The 18,542-nt window shown below is 41.2% G+C and overlaps 2 protein-coding genes across 2 annotated transcripts in view; one reads left to right on the forward strand and one right to left on the reverse strand.

Moving 5' to 3' along the window:
• Positions 1 to 18,542, forward strand: part of LMTK2 (lemur tyrosine kinase 2) — a 173,914-nt gene that overhangs the window by 813 nt on the left and 154,559 nt on the right. Inside the window, exon 2 of the mRNA XM_019930678.3 lies at positions 7,996 to 8,083. The gene's annotated coding sequence lies outside the window, so the exon portion shown is untranslated. The remainder of the gene's footprint in view (positions 1 to 7,995; positions 8,084 to 18,542) is intronic.
• OCM (oncomodulin) lies at positions 13,354 to 14,783 on the reverse strand. The gene is made up of 3 exons (XM_019930686.2): positions 14,674 to 14,783; positions 13,974 to 14,106; positions 13,354 to 13,539 (listed from the first exon to the last, which is right to left on the reverse strand). Exons 1-3 carry the CDS (start codon positions 14,732 to 14,734, stop codon positions 13,356 to 13,358), a joined length of 378 nt encoding a protein of 125 aa, XP_019786245.1. The 5' UTR covers positions 14,735 to 14,783; the 3' UTR covers positions 13,354 to 13,355.

Raw genomic sequence — 18,542 nt, forward strand, 5'->3', positions numbered from 1 at the left:
ACATGAGACAGATCTGGGTACTTATTCTAGCTCTGTCACTCCCTAGGCGTGCATCCTTGGACTGATTACATAACCTTTCTCAAGTCTCTGTCTTATATGTAAAATAACTAACAGTAAATGCTTTTCTAGTAGGAATTTCACTTTAAGAATTAAATGGGTGGGGCTTCCCTGGTGGCGCAGTGGTTAAGAATCTGCCTGCCAATGCAGGGCACACGGGTTTGAGCCCTGGTCCGGGAAGATCCCACATGACACGGAGCAACTAAGCCTGTGCGCCACAACTACTGAGCCTGCTCTCTAGAGCCTGCGTTCCACAACTACTGAAGCCCAGGTGCCACAACTACTGAAGCCCACATGCCTAGAGCCTGTGCTCTGCAACAAGAGAAACCACCACAATGAGAAGCCCGCACGCCTCAACGAAGAGCAGACCCCACTCTCTGCAGCTAATGAAAGCCCACGTGCAGCAAGAAGACCCAATGCAACCAAAAATAAATAAGTTAAAAAAAAAAACTGGTGGGAATTCCCTGGTGGTCCAGTGGTTAGGACTTGGCACTCTCACTGCCTGGCCTGTGTTCAGTCCCTGGTTGGGGAACTAAGATCCTGCAAGCCACACTGTGCCAGGCAAGAAAAAAAAATTAAATGGGACTATGATTGTATGTAGTTGTTGATAGTAGTTCCCAGCCCTTAATCATTATTCGACAAAAGATTACTGTCCTTACTTGCTTTAGTGTATGACATTCTCCTGTTAGAAAGACTTGTTTTGACATTAAAGTAATAATTTTCAAAGAATTTTAGTGTAGCAAAATCCCCTCTCCCCTTTTTATTCCCCCCCCCAAAGTCTGTCAGAACTTCTAATATATTAAATAGACACAGAGCTACTGTGGTTGAATGTGAGAGGATTGAGACCTCAGAGTATGTCCCTCTGGCCTTTTCCAGGAGCTACCCGCCCCTCAATCTCTATCTCCCTGGGGGACCCTAAAGCACCTGCACAGGACCCTGGGGCTCCAGGGACCATAATTTGAAAACTCCAGGTTAAAGAATTCTTTCCTCTGTCTCAGAACAAATGCTGTTGGAAGAGTAGTAGAAAGAGCCCAGGGCTTAAGTTGGAACACCTGAATTTTAGTTCTGGTTTTGTCACTTACCAGTTGTATGACCTTTGACTACTCATTTAACTTCTTTGACCTCAGTTTCCTCCTCTGAAAAATGAGATTAATACCTGCCTCAAAGGATTATTGCAAATATTACATTAGATGATACAAATGAAGTGCAAAGTGCTATATACATGTTGTAAGATAACATTTTATAGCATTATAGCATTCTCCCCAGCCCGCCTCTACTTCCTTGATTACTTTGCCTCCTGTGCCCCGTTCAGTCAGTTGCATTGATTGCCACAGGAGAGAGGTGATAAAAAAATAAAAAAAAACACCAGAAATCAAAATGCTTTTAAGTTTCAAAAGCCAAGGAAGCAAGAAAGCTTAGGTAGTGATGCATCCCCCTCTCTCACAGTCCTAGGGTGTTGCCTGGGTGTGAGGTGGGAGGAGTAATGATGATAGATACTTAGATGTGCTTGGAGATCTCAGAGGAGAGAGGACGTGGATGTGTACATTGTTCCCTGTGGAGCTGGGGAGGTGGCAAGCCTTGCATAGTTCCCCTCAGTGTCAAGCATGATGCAACAACAGTAGGGTAGCCGTAGCCACGTGAGTGTCTAGGCTGTAAGTGCTACTTTGATGCAGGAAGCAACCAAATGTTTTACTTGTGCACAGAAGTAATTCAGAGAAAGCCAGACCTGAGATGCCATAAGATGAGGACAAAGAGAAGCTAGCTGTGGCCTAGGTGGACCCACCACCGAAGCCCACAAGACTAGAGAGGAATGAGGATGACTCAGTGGTCACTCGTACGGACTGAGCACCAGATACTCCTTTCCCATGAAGGGCTTTGGAGTACCCACTTCCTCTCTCCAACCAGGGAAAGAAGGGTGAGGAGGAGGCTGATTGCCTTATGTCATCCTGAATTATGATTCTGTCACCCAGCATGATGGGGATTCAAAACTAAGTCCAGTTATAGAAATAGAAAATTAGATCCTTTGCACAGAGAATTTGTGAACTCAGAAGGGGAGACCAAGTTGGAGACGTAGGAGGCTCCTGAGCATCCTTTGTCCCACAAATGTACTGAACATACAGCTACACACAGTCATTTCATCGGAGAGAAATCCAGAAACTAGCTGAATGGCTCCCACACGGAAGGTGAATGAGAAAATACCCACATCAAAACGGGCAGCAAAGTCTGAGACACACTCTGGCCATATAAGCCCCACCTCCTGCACAGCTCCATTCAATTGGGAGGAAATCCCCAACTCCTAGCTTCTCCTTGAGGATTGACGTGTTTGGACTGCACATCCAGCACCTCAACTTTTAAGAGTCTCACTGAGGGCCTGACCCCCAAAACACTTGACTCTGAAATCCAGTGGGATTTGCATCCACCAGATCCACAGGACTATAGCAAGCAAAGGAGCAGTTCTTAATGGGCACATGAGCACGTGCAATGGCTGTTTCCCCAAGGCTCAGTGCAGAGGGAGCAGACAAAAATGCCTATCGTTCTGTCTTTCCCTGGAAGGGATTTGACTGCATGCTTTCCAAGCTGCTGCCTAAGGGTCTGCTTCTAATTTAGCACTCATCTAAAGGCTGGCTGTGATCCTCCTTGAAGCCCCAAATAGCTGATGGGTGCTTTCCCTGACTTTCCCACTGGTTCCCTCCAACAATGAAACCAAGTCACCGTTTCTTCCTGGAGGACCTTGTCCACACATCTAGTGCCCCAACATTTACAGCTGCCACCCAAGTGTGGGCCCCCAAGTTACCTGGCTTTGATAGCCAACCAGGCTTACATTCACAAGTCCCACAGCACCACATCAAACAAAAAGCAGTTTTTAAACGATTCAAGAGCACCTCCTAGTGGCTGTACTCCTGGACTCAGTGCAGAGGGAGTAGGCTCCTCTGGACAAATTTCACTGTCCTGTATCCCGATAGAATATCAATAAGGAAACATTGGACTTAAACTACATGTTAGATGAGATGGCTCTAACAGACATACACAGAACATTCCAACCAACAGCAGCAGAATAACCATTCTTAAGCACACATGAAACATTTTCCGGGATGGATCATATATTACACCACAAAATAAGTTTTAATAAATTTAAGAAGATTGAAATCCTATCAAGCATCTTTTCCAATGACAAATGGTATGAAACTAGAAATCAGTTACAAGAAGAAAACTGGAAAATTCACAAATATGTGGAGATTAAACAACATGCTTTTGAAGAACCAGTAGGTCAAAGAAGAAATCAAAAAGGGAAATAAAAAAATCTAGAGAGGGCTTCTCTGGTGACGCAGTGGTTGAGGGTCCACCTGCCGATGCAGGGGACATGGGTTCGTGCCCCGGTCCAGGAAGATCCCACATGCCGTGGAGCAGCTAGGCCCATGAGCCATGGCCGCTGAGCCTGCACGTCCGGAGCCTGTGCTCCGCAACAGGAGAGGCCACAACAGTGAGAGGCCTGTGTACCGCAAAAAAAAAAAAAAATCTAGAGACAAATGACAGTGGAAACATACCCTAGCAAAACTTATTGGATGCAGCAAAAGCAGTTCCAAGGGGGAAGTTTGTAGCAATAAATAACTATAATAAGAACAAAGAAAGAACTCAATTTAACTTTAAACCTCAAGGAACTAGAAGAAGAAGAACAAACTAATCCCAAATTTAGTAGAGGGAAGGAAATAACAAAGGTCTGATTGAAAATAAATAGATACTAAAAAGACGATAGAAAATACCAATGAGACTAAGAGCTGGTTTTTTGAAAAGATGAACAAGATAGACAAACTGTTAGCTAAACTAAGGAAAAGAAGGAGGACCCAAAGTCAGAAATGAAAGAGAAGACATTACAATTGATAATATAGAAATACTAAGGATCATAAGAAACTACTATGAACAATCAACAAATTATATAACCTAGAAGAAATGGATAAGTCACTAGAAATATACAGCCTGCCAGGACTGAATTATGAAAAAATAAAAAAACAGACTAATTACTAATTTGGACATTGAATTAGTAATCAAAACCTCCCAACAACAAAAGTTCAGGACCAGATGGCTTCACTGGTGAATTCTACCAAACATTTAAAGAATTAATACCAATACTCTCAAACTCTTCCAAAAAACAGAAGAGGAGAAAACACTTCTAAACTCATTTCACAAAGCCAGCATTACCCTGACACCAAAGTCAGAAAAAGATACTACAAGAAAAAAAGATGACAGGCCAATACCCCTGATGGACATAGATGCAAAAAACCCTCAACAAAATATTATCAAACTAAATTCAACAGTACATTAAAAGGATCATACAGCATGATCAAGTGGAATTTATTCCAGGGATGCAAGGATGGTTCAGCATCCATAAATCAATCAATATGATACACTACATTAACAAAATGAAGGATAAAAGTCATATAATCATCACAATGGATGGTGGAAAAGCATTTGACAAAATTCAACATACTTTTATGATAAAAACTCCCAAAAAACTGGATATAGAAGGAATGTACCTCAACATAATAAAGCCCATAAATGATAAAACCACAGCTAACATCATGCTCAACAGTGAACAGCTGAAAGCTTTTCCTTTAAGATCAGGAACAAGACAAGGATGCCCATTCTAATCACTTTTATTCAACATAGTACTGGAGTCCCTAGCCTGAGCAATTAGGCAACAAAAAGAAAAAGTCATCCACGTCATAAAGGAAGAAGTAAAATGGTCTCTTTTGCAGACAACATGATCTTATATAAAGAAAACCCTAAAGACTCTACCAAAAATCTGTTAGAATAAACAAATTCAGTAAAGTTGCAGGATATAATATCAATACACAAAAATCAGTTGTGTTTCTATACACTAACAATAAAATATCAGAAAGTGAAATTAAGAAAACAATCCTATGTACGGTAGTATCAAAAAGGATTAACTACTTAGGAATAAATTTAACTGAAGCGAAAGATCTGCGCACTTAAAATTATAAAACATTGATGAAAGAAATTGAAGAAGACTAAATGGAAGATATTTTGTGTTCATGGATTGGAAGAATTAATATTACTAAAATGTCAATACTACCAAAGTGATCTACAGATTCAGTGTAATTCTTATCAGAATTCTAATGGCATTTTTCATAGATATAGAAAAAAAAATCCTAAAATTCATATGGCACTACAGAAGACCCCATATAGCCAAAGCAATCTTGAAAAAGAAGAACAAAGCTGGAGGCATCTCATTTCCGTATTTCAAACTATACTACAAGTCTATAGGAATAAAAACAGAATGGTATTGTCATAAAAACAGACACATAGATCAATAGAACAGAATAGAGAGCCCAGAAATAAACCCATGTATATAGATCTCTGTTTTAAACAATACACACAAATCAACTCAAAATGGATTAAAGACTTGAGCTTAAAAGCTGAAACAGTAAAACTACTAGAAAAACACAGGGGGTAAGCTCCTTGACAGTGGTCCTGGCAATGACTTTTTGGATTTGGCACCAAAAGAGAAAGCAACAAAATAAAAAATGAGACTACATCAAACTAAAAAGCTCCTGCACAGCAAAAGGAAACCATAAATAAAATGAAAAGTCAACCTACGGAACGGAGGAAAATATTTGCAAACCATACATCTGATAAGGGGTTAATATCCAAAATATCAAGGAATTAATACAACTCAATAGAAAAAAAGTAACACAAAAAATGGGCAAAGGATCTGAATAGACATGTCTCCAAAGAAGACATCCAAATGGCCAACAGGTACATGAAAAGTTACTCAACATCACTAATCAGGGAAATACAAATCAAAACTACAATAAGATATCACCTAACACCAGTCAGGTTTATTTTTAAAAAGGCAAGAGATAGTAAATGCTGGCCAGGATGTAGAGAAAAAGGAACTCTGGTGCACTATGAGTGGGAATGTAAATTGGTACAGCCACTGTGGAAAACAGTATGGAGATTCCTCAAAAAGCTAAAAATAGAACTACCGTGTGATTCAGCCATTCCACTTGTGAGTATATATCCAAAGGAAATGAAATCATTATCTAGAAAAGATATCTGTACTCCCATGTTTATTGCAGCATGATTCACAATATCCAAGGTATGGAAACAACCAAAGTGTCCGTTAATGGATGAATGAATAACAAAATGTGGCATATATGTACACAATAGAATATTATTCAGCCATGAGAAAAAAGGAAATCTTGCCATTTGTGACAACATGGATGAGGCTGGAGGGCATTATGCTAAGTGAAATAAGCCAGACGGAGAAAGACAAATAGGGTGTGGCATCACTTATATGTGGAAACTTTTAAAAAAATAAATGGAACTCAAAGAAACAGAGTAGAATAACGATGGTTGCCAGGGACTGGGTGGTGGTTGTGAGGGAAATAGGGAGAGGCTGGTAAAAGGGTACAAACTTTCAGTTAATAAGATAAATAAAGTCTAAGGATCTAATGTAAACATGGTGACTATAGTTAATAACACTGTATTGTATAATTGAAATTTGCTAAGAAAGTAGAATTAAGTGTTTTCATTAAAAAAAAGTAAATATATGAGGCAATGGATGTGTTTCTTAACTTGATGGTGGGAATCCTTTCACAATCCATGCATATATAAAATCACCACGTTCTATACTTTAAATATATCACAATTTTAAATGTCAACTATACCTCAATAAAGCTGAAAAAAAGAAAAAGAATTTGTGGACTCAAAATTCCAGGGGAATAAGATATAGGCACAGTTCCAGGTAAGAAGGCACAGTTCCAAGGAGGGAGGTTCTAGACATGTTCTCACATATGTCTGTCTCCCTGCTAACAAGAAAAGTGAGCTTGTCAATGGTAGGACCCAATTGGAGTCATCCTCTTGTTCCTATTGTGCAATGCAATGCCTGCCTCAAAGGACACAGTGTAAGTGTAATGATGGATCAATTATGGAGGTAGGAACAGGGAGGATGGAGAAACGGACTTTTCCTCTTCATAGTGCTGTCTGCTGCATGCTGTGCAGACAGAGCTCGGGTAGAGGCTGATCAGACATTCTACTGAGTTCTCTCCTCCCTACACTCATCTCAGTACTGAGCCGCAAGAAGAAACTGCTGGGTAGAGGTCTGGGTATGAGATACACCTCCAAGGCCACCTGTACAAAGAGCCACTTCCTCTCTGCTGGCAGAAGTAACAGACCCATGAGTCAAGTAATCGATCTTTTCTCTGTTGACTTAGAGCCCAGAGACTGTGTCATTCAGAGGTGACCTTCATCCTGAGGGTACATCTCTCTCCTGCAGTTAAAATTGTCCTCGATCTCCGTCTCCTCCTGTGATCACCTGTAAAGGATCTTCCAAAATGTGTGATTCTTTTTATTAAAAAATGAAAAACTTAGGGCTTCCCTAGTGGCGCAGTGGTTGAGAGTCCGCCTGCCGATGCAGGGGACACGGGTTCGTGCCCCGGTCTGGGAAGATCCCACGTGCCGCAGAGTGGAGCCTGTGCTCCGCAGCGGGAGAGGCCACAGCAGTGAGAGGCCCGCGTACCGCAAAAAAAAAAAAGAAAAAAAGAAAAACCTGAAGGAAATTTGGTAAATCAGTGTTCAGTTGGAGAATGAGAACCATCTAGAAAAAATATATGTATATTATATATAATGTAACTTTTTAGATATGAATTACAGGTATTATGCAATTATGTAGTCATGTAATATATACAGTGATATATATAAATGTATGTATTACAGGTACTATGAGCTTGTGAGGTCTGGTTCAATAGTCTCTATAAAGCTGTTGCCTTCATCTGATGCTGAAGCTTGAAATCTTCAGAGCAGACAGGAAGGGAAGATGGATGTAAAGAGGGGGAGGGGGAGGACAAACTGGAACCCCTAGGGACAGACTGGAACTCATGTCAGTCTCTCACTGCTCCCAACTCTGATGTCCTTCAGGAAAGGCTGGTGTCCTTTGTCACAGAAGGAAGTACACCTGGAGCTGGGAGCAGAAGGAGGGCCCCGCAGCAAGGAGGGGAGCCAGCAGGTAAGCTACCCCCGCACCGACCTCTGGAGCATCAGTACCGTGGCTGCTTCACTCTCACCCTCCTAATCCCAGGCAAGATGTCTCCTGCGGCCCACCCTAACCAGATACCTACAGCCTAAGCAAGATGACATATTACAGAGCAACCACATAGTTCCTGCCGAGGTTTGATACAGTGAGGCGGTAGGTACACAGTTGTTTGCTACATATCTGTGTAGTCTCAGATGTATGTTTGAAATACCTTACAATTTAAGGTGTGAATCCATCTACATTCATTGTAGAACCCATAAGAAAAAGATGTCAAAATCCACCCGCTTCCAAAAAAAGTCGACTTTTTGGAACCAGTTAAAACATTATGTAAATGAATAGCCTTTCCAGTGAATAAATTAACAGGCCAGATGGAAACGATCCCGGTGATTCCAATTTCATCTGTCTTCTTAAGTGTTTGCAAAGTAATACCATACCTTAACATTAGCAGAAGAGATATAAGATAGGTTTTTGCTTGAAATTGGATTCCCGAGTACTCATTACACAAAATTAAACTGCAGTCGTTACATAGAATTAACTATGTAGCTTGTAAACCTGAACAACTAGACAAATATTTCACATCTTCACCATTTTGCTACACTTTGAGTTCGAGCTGGAAAGAACTGTGAAAACCTATACGTTAAAAAATTGTTTACTTATTTCAAAATGTGCAGAGGCTGAAGCAAAATACTAAATAACATTTCAAGTATTTTAATAATTTTCATTAGTCTCAACAATTAAGCACATTCACGAAGCTGACTTTGCGATCGTGTTCCGTTAAATTATAACTACCAAACTATAAACTAAAATTATAGTTAAGTAAAAATAGTCCAAATTAAAGCCACTGTTGCCACCCTATTTTATTAGCAATTAGGGAAAATAAGAGACACCAGGTTTTCAGCTCTGTGACCTGCTAGGCAATCTAGGCCCTCGTTTCAAAGTCAAAATAACATCATTCTACTGCTGAGAACATGCTTTCTTGAGGTGGGTTGATCGGGTGAATTCTACATGTCTGTTTTTTGTTTTCTCTAGTTACTATGCTCCCCCACTGAAAAAGCCTTCACGCTCGTCTCATTGTTCTGTAATCCTACCAGCTGGAGATAACTACTGTTAACATTTTGCTATATGTCCTTTCACTTTTTTTTTCCATGAGGCACATATTGAATAGAACCCATTTAAAAATTAGTTGTTTGTACTATATTTACATGATCACTAAAACTAGGGAGATTTTTGAAAACAATTTTTGTTTTCAAATTATACTTAACACTAAAATTTGGAAATGCTAATGTTGCTACAAAATTTCAACTTAGAAAAATAACCCCCAAAATGAAAAGTGCTAATTCACAGATATGTTCAAATGCCCAGAGCTGTTATTACCTGCATTCAGAGTAGAATACTCACCCCCTGCCCCAAACACCCCAGCTGCAAACAACATAATTAAAAATTGGTATGAATCAGGACCACACGAGGTTATTGTTTCATGTAAGCATACCAGCTGACAGTTTTTGGGTGTTAAATATAGAGAGATGGCTCCTTTGGATTGCTGTTTATTATCTATTGACAGAGACTGAAATTAAATTCCTCAGACTGGGTTAGAAGAATGAAAAAGTGATGTAATTGAAATGGGCAAAAATAATTTGAATTGTACTTTTGAAACAGTAGAATGAACACAATTCATGAATAACCGACCGTCATTCTATGTATGAAAAATTTGTGGCGATTCATCCTTTTGTATACATCCATCCTCTAAGCAATTTCCCCAAGACATTCAGAACATCAGTACCATCCAATGACACAGTGTCCCCTGGGTGCTCCAAATAACCCCTCCAGTGATTATTCCCATACAGGTCCCCTCCTGAGTGACAGAAAAGAAATAACAGAAATCCACGATCATTACCTAGATGCTGTGAGGCTGCCTTTGCTGCTCCAGTGGGTGATGGATTGCTTAGTCAATTAGAAGCTCATAACCATTATTTAAAAGCATCATCATTCACATTGTTTCTCCGAGGCATATGGTAGCCAGAGCCCCGTGGAAAGAGGGCTACAGGATCACGCTGAGTTATTTCAAGTGTTCCCCTTCAGAATTGTTGGGATGAAGAGCCCCTAGCTGGGAAGGGCCAACGGAGTGAATAGAAATATCAGGAGGATCAGAGTATCCACATGGTGCGGCGGTGAAGGCAACATGTGGATTGTTTTAGGAATCAGGGCTCTTAGGTCATCAGTACTGGCCCGGAAAGCCCTCTGCTGGTACGTGGGGGACATTGTCACACACCCAGGGAAGCTAGAGGTGGGGAGGAACTAACCCAATTCCTGCCAAGATGGCCGGGGAATGAGGAGAGCATGAAGGCACAGGTGTGTACCGGGAGAGGGGAAAAGAGAGCCGTGAAATGACACAGCTCCGTTCTTTGGCTCTCCCCAAAGAGCGCTTCATTTTCAGGCTAGATTTCCCCAGTTTGACTTATCTGAAAACGACCTTTTTGGGTTTTGTCCCTTCAACGTGACTTAATATTCTTCAAATCTTCAAATCGATACACTTTCAAATGTCTAATAGCCTCATTCTAAAGGGGCGATATTGAAATCAGGTTTGTGCTACTTTTATTTTCCTGATGCCTATTAAAATAAATACACGGTTATTAAATTTAACAATGTTGACCCCTGTCCCCCTAAAATCATCTTGAGGCCCCCTCGTGGTACATGTCCCGCACTTTGAAAAGCTGCTCTGCCACAACCCTCCAAAAAACAGGAGTTCAGAGTTGCTAAGCTACTTAGCAGGATGGCAGCAAACCCAGGAGAGGCCAGGGCGTTGTTAACTTGTGTGTTGGGGTAAAAAGTGCGAGCTTTTAAAGGAGCTCCCAGGAAGATGCCTTGCTTCCTCCTGGGAGTCCTCAACCCGGGGTCAGCCCAAGAGAACAGCTTGAACCTGCCACCTGGAAATCAGCCTAATGAGAATTTCCTGGCTTGAGATTGCCCCACCCTAATGAAAGTCCTGTAATGGGACCCTGAGGCTCGCCTCAAATGTTCAGACAATTCTGGGTGTAATTGGCTCAGGTGGTATCAAATAAGAGCCAGGAAAGTAGTGGCTGAGAAAGTGGAGAGGGGTAGGGAGAACTGGAGGAGTGGGGGAGGAAAAGGGGGAGGGGAAAGGGAGGGGGAGGAAAAGGGGGAGGAGAAAGGGAGGGGGAGGAAAAGGGGGAGGGGAAAGGGAGGGGGAGGGGGGAGACAGGAGAATGGGTCAGAGCCGGCAAGTGTCTGATAGCTTGTTTTTCTAAGAAAAAAAAAAGCTTCAAAATATGTCTGCCTGTCTCAACCAGCATAGCAAGTCTCCTTAGCTTTAGGGCCAAGGTGGCCTCGCACGTTTTCCTGTCTTGTACTATTTGCTTTAACTTAAATCTCGCTTATGGCAATCTAACACCCAGTAGCAGAAAACACATAAGCAAGCATGACTTTCTGCTGGCTAAAATCTCTTCATAGGCATTTCCGACTCAGATAAATCGCTGAGAAAAGCCTAGCCTGACGCCCGGTAAGACCAGAATTCTTCCTAAAAGTCTTCGGTCTCCAAACTACTTTCATCCCTCTACCTCTCGGAGGAAAAAAAACCACACCCACACATCAGCAGATGATGAGAAAGGTGTCTTTATTGGATGATTTTTTTAAAAGGCATTTTTTGTCTGCTGAGGATCTTACAGGAGTCATCAGGGCATACCCACCACCAAAAAGTCACGGATGACTGTCTTATGACCTCACTAAAACAATGGGCAAATTGCAGAAGCGTTTCGGGGGAAATTAATAAATAAATTAGGGGGAGGATGCGGGGTGTCCCAGTTCCTGGGGCTTTGGAGGCCTTCCAGCTGATTCTATCTCCATAGTCTGGGCCCTTTAAGAATGTACCATTTCCTGGAATTCTAGAACAGAAGAGGTGAGAACAGGGTCAGCCAGGATGGCTTGGTACTTTACAGACTTGCTATGGCCAATGAGAGTTCTGAAGAGGAAAGGGAACGAAGCAGATTGTCAGATGATGGGCATGGCCCCCTCCAAGGGCACAAAAGGAAGAAAAGGTGTCACTGCCCACCGGTCCTGACACTCTGCAGCATTCCATCTTCCTGCCTAATCTAACAATCATCTTTAGCTTTTCGATAGAGCTCCTTGTGTTAGAATTTGCCAACCGAGTTATTTCTCTCTGACAATGAGTGAATTCAGTATAGTGGCCCATCACAATCTGTGCTCACTCAACCTTTTGTCTGGTCAATTCAGGACAGAAATGGGAGGTTTTCTTTTTCTATTAAGTAGCTATGTATTGCATATTTAGGAAACATTTAATAGAGCGGGACTTTGAACTAACTTTTCTTTACTGAACCCTAAGCTTACCCCCCAAATTTATATTACTAAAAGATAATAATAATAAGGTGTGCATGCTACAGACTGAAATTGAAAACTGGGTATTTGCTTTATATTTATCGGTACGCTTTGCTTATTTGGAAGTCTTTCATGGTTAGGTTTAAATAAATCAACTTTCCCTTACCTAAGTTATTTTTCTGACCTATCTATACAAGGTGCGTTAAGTCCCATGTAGTAAGTTATAGTGGTATCATCTTGAATAGATTTTTAAAATGAAGTTCTAAAGTAGCAGTTTTACATTTTAATTAGTACCACCATAAGAACCACATGTAAGATCTCCTGAGCTGACATGCACAAAGTAGGTGAAAATCATGTAAGCAACATGACAAAATCAGATAAACATAATCCTACAGCCATGCAGTTATGCTAAAATTTGAATATAAGGCTCTGCATACAGAAGACTGCGTAAATGATGGTTGATTTATTTGTTCTCTAATATTTCGGGCTACTGCCAATAAAATGTATTTGTTTAAACCCTTGAAAGCTAAGAGGCTTTCCTACTCAAGTCAGTGGACTCTTTACTATGAGACATACTTGAGAATGTCAGTCCTTCCCTTATTCAGAGAGACTCACATCCCACTGGTGGAGATTCCTTACATTATTTTCAGGGTGCATTAGGGTGTCTTGCAAATAATTGGCCAGGAAAGTAGCTAGTATCCTGGTCAGGTGAAGAGTATTTTCTGGTTCATAGACAGTGACCAGTGGGACCAGCTTCTATGGTACATCCCCAGGCATCATGCCAGAGTCTTGACATACATCATTTGCATCCTCACTTTAGTTCTATTTTGCAGATGAGAAGACTGAGGCTCAGCAAGGTTAAGAAAGGGAGATTTTAACCCATATCTGTCTGATCTCATGGCCTAAGCTCCCTGCCCCAGATGCTGCCTGAGCTAAAGTCTCTTATGCCGTGTACAGGTGTGAACATACCATCAGCCCCAATTTTCCCGTCTCCATCATTATCTGCAGCCGCCATCAAGGACTTGGTTTCTGACTCGGTCAGTTCTCTAGCACCACTCTCAAACTTCTGGAGGAAAAACCTACAGGATAATAAAGATTGAGGGGACTGTATTGAAAACCCACACACATTTCTATGCTCACCCCTTTCTCTTGAAGCAAACTGTCTGTTCCAGCAGTTGCAATGATCAGTCAAGATCTTAGCAGGCAAAGGTTTCCTTCATTGTAGAGACTAACGGTGGGCATTTTGTTTTAAAACATCTTTCCAGGATTTTGTTATAAGTCCGTTTGCCCAAGAAAACCTCTAAGACTAATGAATTTTTGCACCCACAGTCTTTGGTGCCCATGTTTAGTGTTTTGCGTGGGTAGATATGTGGTCCACCGACTCATGTTCTTCCCTTTCATGAGGATCTGCTCATGGCTGGACACTGAAGGATACTTAGGAGGCTGGCCCCCTCTACACCCCAGCCCCAGCTAGCAATGTTGGGGTGCCAGACGGGCTTAGGACAAAGCTTACTTCAGCTCTTCTTCATCCAGGTACCCACTCTGGTCGTTGTCTATGAAACGAAAAACGTCCTTCACCTGACTGGCTGACATCTTGGCGAGGCCCGATGTCTGGAAGAATTTTTGGGGTTCAAAAGTATCCGGGTCTGAAGAACAGAGAATGGGTTATTCTGATGCTCACTGGATTGCATTCTGTCTTTGGGCCAAAGTGCTGAAAACATAGGTTATTAAAAATACTACTTTTCATAATAGCATTGAGCTACAGGGACCGAGATTTTGAGTCAGCCAAGACTGGATGGCTTTGTGCTCTCATCTCCTTTCCCCCTTCCCAGCTTTCCCTCTCCACTTGACTTTGTCCGTCTCCCCTTCTCTCGCCTCCTCTCCTCTGTGCCTCCCCCCTGCTCTTTTTACTGGCTGTGTATCCAAGATGCCAGCATCACTGGTCTAGTTGGTGGGAGAAGTGCAATCATGGGATTCAAACAGGCTGCATGGCATCCACCGATTCCTTTTTTTCACATTTAGTAAGTTTCTTTCACCTTACAGAAATGTGATCGTATGTTCAGAGCTCATATTTTTATCATTGTAGTTATCTAGTTAATAAGTTTTTCTCTGATCCCGTGAATTTTCAGCAAAGTTCACATTTTAATTTTTGTAGCTTTTCGGGAGGTAGAGGTACGTGAGAGAAACCCACCCCTGCCTTGTTTCCACTTTACCTTGGCACTCCTGCAGGGCTGCTGCAATGTCATCAGCACTAAGGACATCTGTGATGCTCATTTTCCACCTGTTCACACAGAATAAACAAGATGTGGTGAATGGCAAGCAGAAACATGCACGTCTGGGGGGACCACAACCCCCCCACCCCCAGGCCCACAGAAAATGCAAATTTGTTGAAAAATTTTAAAATGTGATAAGCATAGTATTGTATTAAGAGCTGGGACAGAATATCCAAATAAAAACCAAATATCAAGAAGATCCCAGTCCCCTGTGTCTCAGTGCCCTCTCCTGAATGGAGTTAAAGATGAAATTTAAAAATACAACCTAAAGAACAATTCGATTCTGTTTTCTTGTAAAAATTATAATTACGTCATCGACCACTTACATAGGCATCTACAAACCATTCAGAAGTAAACCATGTTACAAATGCAATAGCATTTTAACACACCAGCCAGAGAAAGGCAGTGTTGCAAATTCCATTTAGGGAAGGATAGAGCTTGGGCTGCTTGCAGACTTTCTATGGAAGGGTTGCTATCTGTCCTGAAGGATGGGAATCAGAGACATCAAAAAACCCATCTACCAGAGATCAAAATCCATCCATGTGTCAACTCCATGGGAAAAGAGAATCTGAGCACAGCATGCACCAACCTAATATGAATGCGTGTAAGAAAGAAGAGTCTGGGGTCTGGTAGGTCCACCAGCTACTCACCGTTTTAGATTTTCCTCTAAGAAGAATCAGGGAAAAGAGTTGAAAGAGCCAAAAAAAAAAAAAAAAAACAGATGCGGTTTTGCTGCCTTACTGACCTACCTTATATAGGACTGAAAAAGCGATAGTAAGAACCTCTCAGATTTCCTTTTCAAGGATCAGGTGGACGTAGCTCAGATGTCTTGCTTTACTAATTAAACCTCTTTTTTTTTTTTTCTATTTATATCTCAAGGGAATGTGGGTGGGAACAGCAAATTTTCAAAAACAAACCTCAACAAGCCTTAAGGAAGGTTTCGATTCTGCAAACCAACCCTGCTGGCAAAGTGTAAAGGCACCAGAGGCCTGGTAAAGAGGAGACAGTGGTTGGAGTGAGGTAAACACATCTGGGGGTGCTCTGTAAACTGAAAAAGGCCCCCCAGATGTTAGAAGCTGCTGCCAGAGGCAGGTCTGTGGTCAGCCTCTGAAACTGTGGACACGTGAGGCCGACCTCAGTCTAGGCCTGACAGACTTGAAGTCAGTGTCACATGGATACGAAGGACTTGTCCAGCCCAGGGGATGGCACTGGTTAGATGACTTTCCAAAAAAGTCTTGACTTTGGTTTTTCTCAACTATGTCTTTTTTTTTATTATTATTAAAGTATAGTTGATTTACAATGTTGTGTTAATTTCTGCTGAACAGCAAAGTGATTCAGTTGTACACATACATACATTCTTTTTTAAAATATTCTTTTCCATCATGGTTTATCATAGGATACTGAATCTAGTTCTCTGTGCCATACAGTAGACTTGGTTATCCATTCTACGTATAAAAGCTTACATCTGCTCATCCCAACCTCCCACTCCATCCCTCCCCCTGCCTCCTCCCCCTTGGCAACCATAAGTCTGTTCTCTATGTCCATGATCCTGTTTCTGTTTTGTAGATAGGTTCATTTGTGTCATATTTTAGATTCCACATATAAATGATATCGTATGGTATTTGTCTTTCTCTTTCTGACTTCACTTAGTATGATAATCTCTAGTTGCATCCATGTTGCTCTCAGCTATATCTTAAATTGCCCACACTAAAAAGGCAAAAAGGAGGAAAACAACCAACCATTCCCAACCCCATAGGTAAAATTTGCAGAAAATATATGAGGCCAGGACTTGGGACCTCATGATTTGTTTTTGTTGGTTTGTTTGTTTGTTTTTACTTTCAGCAAACATTTATAGAGTCTCTATGTGGCCATCACTGTGCTAGACTCTTTTTTTAAATTTGTGGTAAAAAAAACACATAACATAAAATTTACCATCGTACCCATTTTTAAGTGTACACACCACACAGTAGCGTTAACTACATGTACATGGTTGGACAACAAATCTCCAGAACTTTTTCATCCGACAAAACCAATCTCTGTACCCATTGAACAAGAAATCCCCACTTCCCCTCCCCGAGCCCCTGGCGACCACCATGCTACTTTCTGTCTCCAAGAGTCAGACTACTTCAGATGCCCCTTAGAAGTGGCATCGTGCAGTATTTGTCTTTCTGTGACTGGTTTCTTTCACTTAGCAAAATGCCCTCAATCTTCATCCGTGTGGTAGCATATGACAGGATTTCCTTCTTTTTTGAGGCTGAATTCAAGTTTTTTAAAAGTCAAAACTGATCCCATGTTGCAAACAGAATTATTCAGCGATTTTTTTAGAGAAGGGCCTCAGATTCTTCCCCGGCGGGTACAACCTGGATAGCCATCTTCAGTTTGATCCCAGATATATTTCCCTACCCCCATCCCTGCTCTGTACTTTTGCTAGTGTCATCAATGAAAAGTTTCTCTCAGGAACATCTACAGCATTATTTTTGCATTTTATAAGGTTTTTATTTTTTTATTGAAATATAGTTGACTTACAATGTTGTGTTAGTTTCAGGTATATAGCAAAGTGATTCAATTTTTTTTAATATATATATATATATTCTTTTTCAGATTCTTTTCCCTTATAGATTATTATAAAATATTAAGTATAGTTACCTGTGCTATACAGTAGGTCCTTGTTGGTTATCTATTTCATGTATAGTATTGTGTATATGTTAATCCCAAATGCCTAACTTATCCCTCCCCCCCTTTCCCCTTTGGTAACCATAAGTTGGTTTTCTATGTCCCTACAGCATCTCTTAAATTACCAAACCTCAGGTCAGCACCATTTCTGTCTTGCCCACATGATGTTGCCCCAACGCCTAGCACATGCCTGACCTAGTTAGGTACTCGGAAATTATTTGATGAATAGATATATAAAAACAGCAAAAAAGAACTTGAAAACAAGATTACCAGCCAGCATCCACTTGCCCAGCCTTTAAAAAAACAGTTTCTGAAAATAAGTCTCAAGAAATTAGGTTGGTGACATTAAGTTGCCATAGAAACTGGCCGAGTCCTTTCTTTCTGTGGAAAGGTTTACAACTGTCCACAGAGATAAAGACATTTTAAAAAATCTGCTCATTTAAATGAAAACAGTATATGGGTTAAACCAAGACACTTTAGATTTTCATGCTGTTTTTCTGATAGAAACTAAAGATAACAGAGACCCAGTAAACGTGATGTCTGAATCAACAGTGTAACCAGGATTCTGACTTGAATTCCACCGTGTGCAATCTGGGGGTCAAAATGTTGACTCACACAGAAGGACAAACAGTCTGTGATTTCACTAATGTGAGGTCCCTGGAGGAGTCAAAATCATGGAGACAGAAAGTAGAAGGTGGGGGCCGGGGGGTGGGGTGGGGGAGGGGGAGGGGGAGTTAGTGTTTAATGAGGACAGAGATTCCATTTGGGAGGATGAAAAAGTTCTGGAGATAGATGGTGGTGATGGTTGCACAACAGTGTGAGTGTACTTAAAGCCACAGAACTGTACACTTAAAATGGTTAAAATGGTAATGTTTATGTTATGAGTATTTTACTGCAATAAAAAATGTTGATTCAGTAATCTTCCTTATTTTGGCCACCAACTCACAACTGCTCCAGGGAAAGAGTAGAAAGAAGCTTTAGAGGTAGAAGACCTTAATTTGAGCCCAGATCTCTCCTTTATTAGTTGTGTAACTCTGGGTCCCAATTTCCTCTTGTGGGAAATAGGAGTAATTCAAGTGTCTGCTCCGTCAAGCTCCCTGCGTTCTTTTGAGGATCAAAGGACCAAGTGCAGGTCT

This window comes from Tursiops truncatus, chromosome 15 (assembly GCF_011762595.2).
Source record: "Tursiops truncatus isolate mTurTru1 chromosome 15, mTurTru1.mat.Y, whole genome shotgun sequence".
Classification (NCBI taxonomy): domain Eukaryota; kingdom Metazoa; phylum Chordata; class Mammalia; order Artiodactyla; family Delphinidae; genus Tursiops; species Tursiops truncatus.

Bases quoted from the DNA above. Each gene is read 5' to 3' on its own strand.
- OCM (XM_019930686.2), bottom strand. From the start codon at position 14,734: ATGAGCATCACAGATGTCCTTAGTGCTGATGACATTGCAGCAGCCCTG. The intron at 14,107-14,673 runs GTAAAGTGGAAA...TCTGTTCTTCAG, and splicing joins AGCCCTGCAGGAGTGCCAAG to ACCCGGATACTTTTGAACCC. The intron at 13,540-13,973 runs GTAAGCTTTGTC...ATTATCCTGTAG, and splicing joins CTGGATGAAGAAGAGCTGAA to GTTTTTCCTCCAGAAGTTTG.